Source organism: Oncorhynchus kisutch, linkage group LG2, assembly GCF_002021735.2.
Source record: "Oncorhynchus kisutch isolate 150728-3 linkage group LG2, Okis_V2, whole genome shotgun sequence".
NCBI classification, from domain to species: Eukaryota; Metazoa; Chordata; class Actinopteri; order Salmoniformes; family Salmonidae; genus Oncorhynchus; species Oncorhynchus kisutch.
The window spans coordinates 7,463,044-7,476,241 of record NC_034175.2 but is presented as its reverse complement, the minus strand read 5'-3'; the positions used below and the strand labels follow the sequence as shown (position 1 = coordinate 7,476,241).

At 43.0% G+C, this 13,198-nt stretch overlaps 1 protein-coding gene across 2 annotated transcripts in view; it reads right to left on the bottom strand.

Moving 5' to 3' along the window:
• Nucleotides 1–6,402: 6,402 nt before the first annotated feature.
• Nucleotides 6,403–13,198, bottom strand: part of LOC109900724 (multiple epidermal growth factor-like domains protein 8) — a 32,800-nt gene continuing 26,004 nt past the window's right edge. For both annotated transcript variants that reach the window (XM_031786599.1, XM_031786601.1), the window contains exons 41-43: nucleotides 12,880–13,010; nucleotides 9,254–9,386; nucleotides 6,403–9,061 (exon numbers count right to left, since the gene is read on the bottom strand). In XM_031786599.1, the coding sequence (XP_031642459.1) occupies nucleotides 7,565–9,061; nucleotides 9,254–9,386; nucleotides 12,880–13,010 (1,761 nt within the window). In that variant the 3' untranslated portion in view covers nucleotides 6,403–7,564. The remainder of the gene's footprint in view (nucleotides 9,062–9,253; nucleotides 9,387–12,879; nucleotides 13,011–13,198) is intronic.

The following is a 13,198-nucleotide window of genomic DNA, read 5'->3' as shown; positions in this document are numbered from 1 at the left end:
ATGGACACCTTACTGACAGTTGTGGCTGATTCGCGTGATGTATTACCTTCTTTTTTTATATATATATTTTTTATTTCACCTTTATTTAACCAGGTAGGCCAGTTGAGAACAAGTTCTCATTTAAAACTGTGACCTGGCCAAGATAAAGCAAAGCAGGGCGACACAAACAACACAGAGTTACACATTGGTTGAACAAAGAGACAGTCAATAACACAATAGAAAAATCTATATACAGTGTGTTCTTTCCCTTTGTGCTGTTGTCCAATAATATTTATATCATGTTTTGTGCTGCTACCATGTTGTTGTCATGTTGCTACCATGCTATGTGGTTGTCTTAGGCCTCTCATTATGTGGTGTTGTCTCTCTTGTCCCGATATGTGTTTTGTCCTATATTTTAATCCCAGCCCCCAACCCAGCAGGAGGCCTTTTGGTAGGCCATCATTGTAAATAGCTAGCTCGTCTATTTATAAACAAAACACCAGCAATATCAGTGATCTATTCCCAACATGATCATAATGTTGCGGGTTGCTACCATGTCAGAAAGTGCCTTTTATGGCACTGGCCTCTTTGTTAATGCTGTAACAAACTAGCTACTAGTCTGCACCGTAGACCTATGTCTGCACTATATTGCTCCCGAGTGGCGCAGCGGTCTAAGGCACTGCATCTCAGTGCTAGATGTGTCACTACAGACATCCTGGTTTGAATCCAGGCTGTATCACAACCGGCCGTGATTGGGAGTTCCATAGGGCGGTGCACAATTGGCACAGCGTGGTCTGGGTTTGGCTTGTGTAGGCCTTCATTGTAAATAATAATTTGTTCTTAACTAACTTGCCAAGTTAAATAAAATAAAAACACAATATATACAGCTCATTCGTTAACTATTCAGGCCCATTTCCTAATTTTATGTTTACAGTCCTATTCTAAATGTATTGAATCGTTTTTCCCCCTCATTAATCTACACACAATACCCCATAATGACAAAGCGTAAACAGGTTTTTAGAAATTTTTGTAAATGTATTACAAATAAAAAATGTAAATGTGATATTTCAATTAGTATTAGTATTCAGACCCTTTGCTACGAGACTCAAAATTGAGCTTAGGTGCATTGATCGTCCTTGAGATGTTTCTGCAACTTAATTGGAGTTCACCTGTGGCAAACTCAACTGATTGAACATGATTTGGAAAGGTCAGTACAGGTGTGTCAAAGCTGGGACTGAAAGACTGAAAAATAGCTTATACCTTAAGGCCATCAGGCTGTTAAAAAGCCATCACTAACACAGAGACGCTGCTGCCTACATACAGACTTGAAATCATTGGCCAATCGAACAAATGGATCACTAGTCACTATAATAATGCCACTTTAATAATGTTTACATATCTTTCACTACTCATCCCAGATGTATATACTGTATTTTATACTATCTATTACATCTCGTCTATGCCGGTCGGTCATGGCCCATCCATATATTTATATGTACATATTCATATTTCATCCCTTTACTTAGATGTGTGTGTATTTGGTAGTTGTTGTGGAATTGTTAGATCACTTGTTAAATATTTTTGCACTGTCGGAACTAGAAGCACAAGCATTTCGCTCCACTTTATTGCTTACATACCATGTGTATGTGACCAATAAAATGTAATTTAATGTATATAAGGTCCCACAGTTGACAGTGCATGTCAGAGAAAAAAACCAAGCCATGATGTTAAAGGAATTGTCCGTAGAGCTTTAAGACAGGATTTGGTCAAGGCACAGATCTGGGGAAGGGTACCAAAAGAACGTATGCAGTAACCCTAAGCACGCAACCAAGCTAACGCAGGAGTGACTTCAGGACAAGTCTCTGAATGTCCTTGAGTGACCCAGCAGAAGCCTGGACTTGAACCCGATCAAACGTCTCTGGAGACCTAAAAATAGCTGTGCAATGATGCTTCCCAACCAACCTGACACAGCTTGAGAGGATCTGCAGAGAATGGGAGAAACTCACCCGATACAGGTGTACCAAGCTTGTAGCGTCATACCCAAGAAGACTCAAGGCTGTAATCGCTGCCAAAAGGTGCTTCAACAAAGTACTGAGTAAAGGGTCTGAATACTAACGTAAATATAATTTCATATTTTCAACCCTAAAAACCTGTTTTTGCTTTGTATTGTATTTAAATTGAGGAAAAAGTATTTAATCCATTTTAGAATAAGACTGTAACATAACAATGTGGAAAAAGTTAAGGAGTCTGAATACTTTCCCGAATGCATTGTATATACACACACAAACATACAGAGAGAGAGAGAAATAATACTATATGCTTGTCAGCCATGTTCAAATGTTTGGTAACGCAATAAATCACAACCAGTGCAGGGTTCCCGAGTGGCACAGCATCTCAGTGCTACAGGCGTCACTACAGACCCTGGTTCGATCCCGGGCTGTATCACAACCAGCCGTGAGCAGGGTGGCGCACAATTGGCCAGCGTCGTCCGGATTAGGCCGTCAATGTAAATAAAAACTTGTTCTGAACTGACGTCCCTAGTTAAATAAATGTTTAATAAACAAAGAAAACGGCCAATGACGGCGTATGGACTGAAACAAATGATGTGGTCTCTAACTAATTAACTTAGATATAAACATATTTAACAATACTAGACCATTACATAAATTATTTTTCCAAATCAAGGAATACACTAAAAAACACAAAGCAAAAAAACTGAAGATCTTTCAGAATGTATTATCACCTAAGGATCACCAGGACAATCAGTCATGAAACAATCTTCTGTACATCAGTATATTTTATTTGTTGTTTAAAGAGCAAATAAAAAAATACAAAAACAACTAGTGTTTAAAACCTCTTAGACTTAAGGTCCCGTTCGGGAGACCTCTGTTGTTCTGGTACAGGTTCAGACCCTCTAACGTAGGATATGAAATCTTAGACCACTTGAAGCTGGGATGTCCCTTCTACCATTTCAATTGCTCTTCCAACTCTCCAGCTCCTGGTTGAACCCAACATCACAGCCACTGACATGCCTGAAATGCTTGCATCATAGCGCATCAGGAGTGGTTTCATCACAGTTGCACATTCAGAGATTGATTTATAGCCAATAATCTAAAATAATTCAGATTTAAACAAAAAATATTAATATGAAATTAAAGGAGAGTTCCTGTCGAGTTCATGAAGCCAATCTAGAGCTCTGTGAGACGTTCACAGCAATGGGGGCAAACATTGACAGTAAACATACAAATATGTCATTTAAAGTTATAAGGAACATGACATCTTTGTCATTTTATTATTTATTTATGCTATATTCAGAAAGCAAGTCATTTCAAGCCTTATTCATACAATTTTGTTGAATAGGAAATACAATGAAACTTTATGCATCATATTTGTACTGTGTACTTGAGCTTGTGTCCTCAAAGTGACCATTCAGTAATTTAACTTTTTTTTTTTACCAGAAAAGTTAGATAAAACTCCTTCTTTGAGTATACAGCATTACTAGTTATTGTTCATGGCCCTCATGATAATTACTTTTGGGGATTATGTAGATTACATTTTACTGGTTCAAAACAAATAACCATAAAACAAAAGTAACAACCTAATATACACTGAGCTCAAAGTATTGGGAGAGTGAATTTTTGTTTTGTTCCTTTGGCTCTGTACCTCCAGCACTTTGGATTTGAAATTACACAATGACTATGAGGTTAAAGTGCAGATTGTCAGCTTTAATATTTGAGTATTTTTATCCATATGAACTGTTTAGAAATTACACCACTTTTTGAACATAGTCCCTCAATTTTAGGGGACCAAAAGTATTGGGACAAATTCACTTGTGTAGTGAAGTAGTCAAAAGTTTAGTATTTGGTCCCATATTCCTAGGGACCAAATGATTACATCAAGATAGTAGAGTAACAAAGTTGTTGGATGCTACCATGATAACTAATAGTCCTGAATACATTGTGAATATCGAGTGAGAAAGTAAAGAGTACAGACACACACATATTATACCCCATGCTAACCTCTTACCATTACAATAACATGGGAGGTTAAGATATTGTCGGGGGGTATGATATTTATGCCTCTAACTTTCTCACTCATTAATCACGATTCATTCAGGATAATCCGTAATCATGGTAGCCACTAATATAGAAGAAAACATTCTAGTCTTATTTTTAATAAAAGTGACAATACATGATTTACCATTCATTTCTATTGGGCACAAAATACTCTGAAACACACCCAAACAAACAGCAAATGCATCCAGTCACAAGCTTGATGTAAGCATTGCGTGCTGGGAATATGGGACCAAATAATTTAACGTTTCCCTTAAAACGGGCAGGGAATATGTACAAACAGTGTTGTTCTTTATAAACAGTTCACCCGCTATGGATGAAAATACCCCCAAATTAAAGCTGACAGTCTGCACTATAACCTCAGTCATTGTATCACTTCAAATCCAAAGTGCTGAAGTACAGATCCAAAACATGTCACTGTCCCAATACATGGAGCTCACTGTGTGACCCAACTGGAGGACTGCTAAACCATTGTGGCGTTATCATAAACAGGGGAGCAACATTTCCTTAGCATTTGTGGTCACACATCCATCCCTGCAAGAGATCGGACTCCACTCCTATTAATTCATAAGAGTAACAGCTTCATAAAATGTGCTATGTTAAAAACATAGATCATTATCATTTAGGTTTATGACATCTAAGCAGGTATTTGGAGAGGTTGGGTTTGCGCAACCAAAGAAATTCTGCAGAAACTGTCAGAAACCGTCTCAGGGAAGTGCATCTGCTTGCTTTTCGTCCTCATCGGGGTCTCGACCTGACTCCAGTTGGGCATCGTAACCGACTTCTGTGGGCAAATGCTCACCTTCGATGGCTACTGGCACGCTGGAGAAGTGTGCTTGTGTCAACATGCCCCATGGTGGCGGTGGGGTTATGGTATGGACAGGTATAAACTACGGACAACGAACATAATTGCATTTTATCAATGGCAATTTGAATGCACAAGGATACCGTGACGAAATCTTGAGGCCCATTGTCGTGCCATTCATCCGCCACCTTCACCTCATGTTTCCGCACAGCCCCACGATGTAAGGATCGGTACACAATTCCTTGAAGCTGAAAATGTCCCAGTTCTTCCATAGCCGGCATATGCACTAGATATGTCACCAATTGAGCATGTTTGAAATGCTCTGGATCGTTGTGCACGACAGGGTGTTCCAGTTCCCGCCAAGATCCAGCAACTTCGCACAGACATTGAAGAGGAGTGGGAAAACATTCCACAGGCCACAATCAACAGCCTGATCACCTCTATATGAAGATGTCACCTGCATGATGCAAATGGTGGTCACACCAAATACAGACTGGTTTTCTGATCCACGCCCTTACCTTTTTCTTTTGTATGTATATGTGAACAGACAATTCTGTATTCCCAGTCATGTGAAATTCATTGATTAGGGCCCAATGAATTTATTTCAAATGACTGATTTCCTTAACTCAGTAAAATCTTTGAAAATGTGGTATTTTCTTAATGCACACAGCTTTGCATAGTTGTTTAATTGCAGAGTTTTTATACATTTATTCATTTCCTGAACTAGTGTAATCACTTACACACTAACGTTTTAGTCTTAATATGCCTCTTAAATAAAATAAAAAATCTTCGACAAATAATTATTTGAAAATACATTTTCGGCGATTATTACTTTCGCAACTAGCAGTTTCTTACTGGCGATAAAAACAAGTCAATACTGAATCATTTAAACGTTTCAAATCAAACATTAAACTAAGTAAAACAATTAATTTTAACCACTTAAACTAATTTAGACCTGACATGTGGACGCTCTGGCCGAGGAGTAGGGTTGATCCGAGCCTTCTGAACTCACAACGGCAGTCAAACACCCAAGCTAACTGCCTAAAGTTAGCTAGCTTGCTAGTTACTTCCAGACATAAATGAGAGAACACCGCACTCTGACCATTTTACTTGACATAGCAGAGCTGGTTAGGCGGTTTTCATGTTATCCAGAGCGTTGGCGACTGTAACTGTGCTGCTGGAAACAATTTAATTAAATGTTTTTGCCGATGTTTACCGACACCGGCCATATTCAACGGGTGTTGAGCGTTCGTAAATGCATCAGTTATTCTGCGCTCTGGCACACACACCGCTCGCCTCGCAAAATACATGTACACATACATGTTATTCAATCATTGCACCCGATAGCCAGAGCGAATTTACGAACGCCTATAGTCTTGTTGATAGATCGAATTCCCGATCTGAACAAGGCACTGTTCCTAGGCCGTCATTGCAAATACGAATTTGTTCTTAACTGACTTGCCTAGTTAAATAATAAAAGAGAATATAACTAGTCTATCTCAACTGTCGCCTCCCTTCCACTAAAAATAAAACATGCACAAGAGGTGTGTCATATTTCTTGCACTTTTAATATTGGCACCTACTCCTCACCAGGGCAGTGTTCCCTTAAAAAAACAAGAGCAAATAAAAAATGTTTAAAAAAAAAGTGTTAAACACGTAAACAAATACAAGACAAGCACAATGTAACCAGTCTAATAATGCTTGTGACCTGACTCAAGCGTAGCTGAAGATAGTGTTACAATTTGCCTTAATTAGGTGCAATGCTACTAAACAAGAAAGCTGTTATTTGTTATAACAACCAAGTTAAATCCTTCATTTGAAACTAAATCAATTTAAACAGATATGAAATGGTGTCAAAAGTGTTGCTTTGCTTAATATGTTCTCCATAAGCCTCACAATAGGAAACAATACACAACAGGATTGTTAGTTGTAGGCCTGGGAGTTCAAAGACAGAAGAACCAGAGGCAGATGAGCAGAGAAACAAATACAACAACCGATAAAGAACTATGTAACAGGTCCTGTGAATGAACATGCACAAATATATACTTAGGGTTATGAGTTAATATCAGACACGTAGCTTAAAAGCCTGCCATATATTAAGTTACAATTAATATTACTCATCATTACTACCATGATATAAAAAACATTGACAACAAGCATCACTTTTGAATTTTTCCTATCATGTCAATTCAATGTTGCACATCCTGGTAGACTGCACCTTCTGTCTCTTGTTTTTAATGGTAATGTTTGATTGTCACCTTTTGGGGTATAAAGCACATGTTGGTTCCAACGCCAGTAGTTATCATCCCTACTTTTATTGGTCATTCCAAAAAACGACAGTGCAGCAAAAGTCTCTTGTTGTCGACTGCACTCATACCTCGATAGCGGACGCAGTCAGGATGCAACTGAATGGTTGAGCTGATATAACGTGTAGTTGTAGTGCATTTTAGAGATAGCTGGCTTGGTCACGTGAAGCATTTGAAATATAGCGATACATAACGGAATAAAAGACAATCAATATTGAAACAGTGTAAATACAGGTATGATCCTATCAACTTCAACAGACTCTTACATAACTTTCTCCTGTATGGCCTTTTTCACGTTACTCCCCATCTCTCTTCTAACCTCTTAACATGTTACTACCACCCCACCACATACCCCTCTCTCTCTCTTACCCACTTTCTTTTTTCCTTTCTCCCCCTCTTCTCTACATAGCCATGGTGGTGAGGTGCTGATGCCCTAGCAGGCCTTTGCGCCCCCCTCCCACCCCGGGGTGTCCCCCTCCATTTCCGTGACCACAGTACTCCTGGAGGTTTTGCCGTAGTGTGACCAGGGCGGACCCTAGGCAGGCGCGGTTAGGGGCCAGGATGCCCCCCGGCAGCTGGATGAGGACGGTGGCCACCCCGGCCATGCCGTCGTCCGTGGGCTCCAGGGTGATGGGCCCCACCTTGAAGGTGGAGTAGGAGAAGCCCATGAGCTGGGACAAGAAGGGGTCGGAGCGGCAGAAGTGCTGGTAGCCACTGTGGGAGGACGGGTGGTGGTGGTGCGAGGCCGTGGTGTTGGCGGTGGTGGGGACATAGTGGTGGGTGTTGAGGTAATGCAGGGGCAGGTGCTGACCACTGTTGCCCCCTCCACCCAAGGTAAGGTGGTGGTGGACGGTGGGGCCGGAGCCTGGCTCGTGTTTGTAGGAGATGGCTCCAGCTCGCCCCCTCTGGCCAACTACAATGCCCCCCAGCTTGCCTGTACGTGCATGGGCCAGGGACACGGCATTGCCCCCCACCCCTCCGCCCCCTGTGGAGGGCAGGTAGATGAGCTGGGGCTCCTCTGGCTCCAAATAGACAGTGAGCTTGGCAAAGGGCCTGGACGCCATCTTGGTCATTTCCTGGATATGACGCCTCTGCTCTCGGCGGAAGTCCATGAACTGCTTGATCTTCCAGAGGAGGACGCAGACAGAGAGGAAGAGGAAGAAGCAGGAGAAGAAAACAGAGAAGAAGACGAACAGGTCGATGTGAGCCTGGTCCTGGCGGAGGAAGAGCAGGCCCTGGGACTCGCCCCGTCTCTCCTCTGTGCCTACACCGCGCAGGGCGATGTAGAAGCGGCTGGACTTCAGGGAGTGGACCTCATGGGGGAAGGTGATGACCACACGGTCACGGACACCTCGAACAAACAGCACCGTCTGGGGCTTCCACACCGTGATGTAGGAGATGAGCCCCTCCGTCTTGGCCTCCCGTACCTCCCTGTCTGCCCCCTGGGGCTTGGCGTGGAGCTGCAGGGGGGTGTTGGGGAGCATGGGCCCAGCCAGGCTGGATGAGGAGTTGGCATAGACCTTCAAAGGTGATGGAGGCGTCTCCTTATCCCCCCCGCCCGCCCCACCTCGGGCCGCCGACTCGTCCTCGATCTTGATGGCGTGGATGCCTGTGTGGCGGTCCACTTCTACGATGAAGGTGTCGTGGGAGTTGGACACGTACACCTCCACCTCCCCGAAGGTCACGTCGATGGTGACCCGGATGTCAACGTTGGTGAACTTTGGCTGGGCAGCGAAGAAGACGGTGCGTCCCTTGGGCAGATTGCGGATGGTGGGGTCGTGGAAGCAATTTGTCTGAGAGGTGGGGTCGAAGCAGCACTCATTGTCCACATTGAACTGCCGGTAGCACTGGCGCCCGTTTACCGGTGTGCCGTTGAAGGAGTCTTTGCACTTGGCGCACTGCGTGGAGGATTCCAGATAGGGAGAAGAAACAAGAAATACAAGTGCATGTAAGTACTGTGCTTATTGTCTGTATATGGATGTGATCTTTACAACCAGGAATATCAAGGTATCCTTATTCAGAACTCCCCCTGCTGTATCAGTATACCTGCTTGTAAACTGTGTCTAGTGCCTGCACCATCCTATCCATACCTGTGTTCTGTAGCAGTCCTTCCTGTCGCTCTGCGGGCTGCTGAGGCAGGAAGAGGTCTCTGTGTTGTTCTGACATGGGCAGCCTGTGCCGTCATGTTCATTACACGTGTCCGCATGGCCATTACACTGACACCTGCAGGTGGGAGGAACAAAGAGCATTTCAGTTCTCTGTGGGATTCAGCCCTCCAAAGTGCTTTTTACAGAATCACACCTTCATCAAGAACACTCTTCTGAAGTGCACAGTTTGGAAATGGGCGCCGGTAGGAAAATGGCGGCGGAAGAAATGGCAGCAGTTTTACGGGCGCCCAATCAATTGTGCAATTAAGTGTTTCTTTGTGTGTTATGTGTAACTTATTTTGTACATTATGTTTCTGCCACAGTATCTTACGGCAAAAAAATAGCTTCTGGATATCAGGACAGCGATCACTCACATTGGATTAGACAAAGACAGGACATACTCCGAACACCTGACAAGGCCAACATCCCAGTTATTGGCAAGAGGAAGAGACGCAGGTACAGAGGACACAGAGCGGGGTGCCTTGTAAGGATCCGCAGAAAGCGAGTGGGAAAGCTGCCGTTACCATCAATATTACTCGCCAACGTGCAATCATTGGACAAAAAATTATTCGAGGTACGATCACGAATATCCTACCAACGGGACATCAAAAACTATAATATCTTATGTTTCACGGAATCGTGGCTGAATGATGACATGGACATTCAGCTAGCGGTATATATGCAGCACAGGCAAGATAGAACAGCACACGAGGGGGGGGGGGCGGTCTGTGCATATTTGTGAACAACAGCTGGTGCACAAAATCTAAGGAAGTCTCTAGATTTTGCTCCCCTGAAGTAGAGTATCTTATGATAAATTGCAGACCACAGAGTTTTCAGCTCTACTTTTCGTGGCTGTTTATTTACCACCACAGACAGATGCTGGCACTAAGACCGCACTCAATGAGCTGTATAAGGAAATAAGCAAACAGGAAACCGCTCACCCAGAGGCGGCGCTCCTAGTGGCCGGCGACTTTAATGCAGGGAAACTTAAATCAGTTCCACCTTATTTCTATCAACATGTTAAATGTGCAACCAGAGAAAAAAACAATTCTAGATCACCTGTACTCCACACACAGAGAAGCGTACAAAGCTCTCCATCGCTCTCCATTTGGTAAATCCGACCACAACTCTATCCTCCTGATTCCTGCTTACAAGCAAAAATTAAAGCAGGAAGCACCACTGACTCGGTCTATAAAAAAGTGGTCAGATGAAGCAGATGCTAAACTACAGGACTGTTTTGCTATCACCGACTGGAACATGTTCCGGAATTCTTCCGATGGCATTGAGTACACCACATCAGTCACTGGCTTTATCAATAAGTGCATCGAGAATGTTGTCCCCACAGTGACTGTACATACCCCAACCAGAAGCCATGGATAACAGGCAACAGTTGCACTGAGCTAAAGGATAGAGCTGCCGCTTTCAAGGAGCGGGACTCTAACCCAGAAGCTTATAAGAAATCCTGCTATGCCCTCTGACGAACCATCAAACAGGCAAAGCGTCAATACAGGGCTAAGATTGAATCATACTACACCGGCTCCGACGCTTGTCTTGTGTGGCAGTGCTGGCAAATTATTACAGACTACAAAGGGAAGCACAGCCGCGAGCTGCCAAGTGACACGAGCCTACCAGATGAGCTAAATCACTTCTATGTTTGCATTGAGGCAAGCAACACTGAGGCATGCATGACAGCATCAGCTGTTCCGGACGACTGTGTGATCACGCTCTCCGTAGCCGAGGTGAGTAAGACCTTTAAACAGGTCAACATACACAAGGCTGCGGGGGCCAAACGGATTACCAGGACGTGTGCTACGGGCATGTGTTGACCAACTGGCAGGTGTCTTCACTGACATTTTCAACATGTCCCTGATTGAGTCTGTAATACCAACATGTTTCAAGCAGACCACCATAGTCCTTGTGCCCAAGAGCACTAAGGTAACATGCCTATATGACTACAGACCCGTAGCACTCAAGTCCATAGCATGAAGTGCTTTGAAAGGCTGGAAATGGCTCACAACACCATTATCCCAGAAAGCCTAGACACACTCCAATTTCCATACTGCCCAAACAGATGATGCAATCTTTATTTCACTCCACATTGCCTTTTCCAACCTGGACAAAAGGAACAACTATGTGAGAATGCTATTCATTGACTATAGCTCAGCGTTCAACACCATAGTGCCCTCAAAGCTCATCACTAAGCTAAGGATCCTGGGACTAAATACCTCCCTCTGCAACTGGATCCTGGACTTCCTGACGGGCCGCCCCCAGGTGGTGAGGGTAGGTAGCAACACATCTGCCATGCTGATCCTCAACACTGGAGCCCCCCAGGGGTGCGTGCTCAGTCCCCTCCTGTACTCCCTGTTCACCCACGACTGTGTGGCCAGGCACGACTCCAACACCATCTTTACGTTTGCAGACAACACAACAGCGGTAGGCCTGATCACCGACAAGAGACACCCTATGAGATCCCTATGAGACAGCCTATAGGGAGGAGGTCAGAGTCCTGGCCGGGTGGTGCCAGAATAACAACCTATCCTTCCATGTAACCAAGACTAAGGAGATGATTGTGGACTACAGGAAATGGAAGACCGAGCACGCCCCGATTCTCATCGACGGGGCTGTAGTGGAGCAGGTTGAGAGCTTCAAGTTCCTTGGTGTCCACATCACCAACAAACTGAAATGGTCCAAACTAGAGGTCGACCGATTAATTAGGCCGATTTCAAGAACAAAATGTTTATTCTTTCAATGAAATACGGAACCGTTCCGTATTTTATCTAACGGGTGGCATCCATAAGTCTAAATATTGCTGTTACATTGCACAACCTTCAATGTTATGTCATACTGATTTGATTCGGATGGGTGTGAACACCAAAATATGGCTCCATGTCCCTTTCATCCATTAAGCAGTGGTGTAAAGTACTGAAGTACTACTTAAGTATTTTTTTGTGGTATCTGTATTTTTCTTTACTATTTATATTTTTGAAAACTTTTACATTCCTAAAGAAAATGTACTTTTACACCTTACATTTTCCCCGACACTCAAAAGTACTACATTTTGAATGCTTAGCAGTACACAAAAATTGTCACATTTCGCACACTAAACAGAGAACATCTCTGGTCATCCCTACTGCCTCTGATCAGACAGACTCACTAAACAGAGAAAATCTCTGGTCATCCCTACTGCTTCTGATCCGACAGACTCACTAAACACAAATGCTTTTTTAAATGTCAGTGTTGGAATGTGAACCTGGCTATCCATAAATAAAATAAAAAAAGAAAATTGTGCCACCTGGTTTGCTTAATATAAGAAATGTTAACTTATTCATACTTTTGATAATCAAGTATATTTTAGCAACAACATTTACTGTTGATACTTAAGTATATTTAAAACCAAATACTTTTACTCAAGTAGTATTTTACTGGGCAACTTTCACTTTTACTTGAGTCATTTTCTATTAAGATATCTATACTTTTACTCAAGTATGAGATTTTAGAACTTTTTCCACCACTGATTGCAAGTGAATTAGATGTGGCTAGAGGTTAATTTGAAAGGAACCACTACTCACTTGTCACAGTTCCCCTGTAATAGGAAGTAGCCGCTGAGGCAGCTCTCACACTTGTCCCCCACGCTGTTGTTCTGGCAGCTCACACAAACCGCTGAGTCCTCTGTAGGACCCTCCGACACCCACTGAACAATCTGATAAAGGAGAGGGAGTTCAACAAGAAAATTGCAGTTAAATGACATCCAAGGTGGTATACCCGTTCCTACACAGTGAGTTTCTAGTTTGCACATAAATCTCTTTAATTAATTGTTACTTTTATTTCTTATCCGTATTTTTTTTTAAACTGCATTGTTGGTTAGGGGCTCGTAAGTAAGCATTTCAC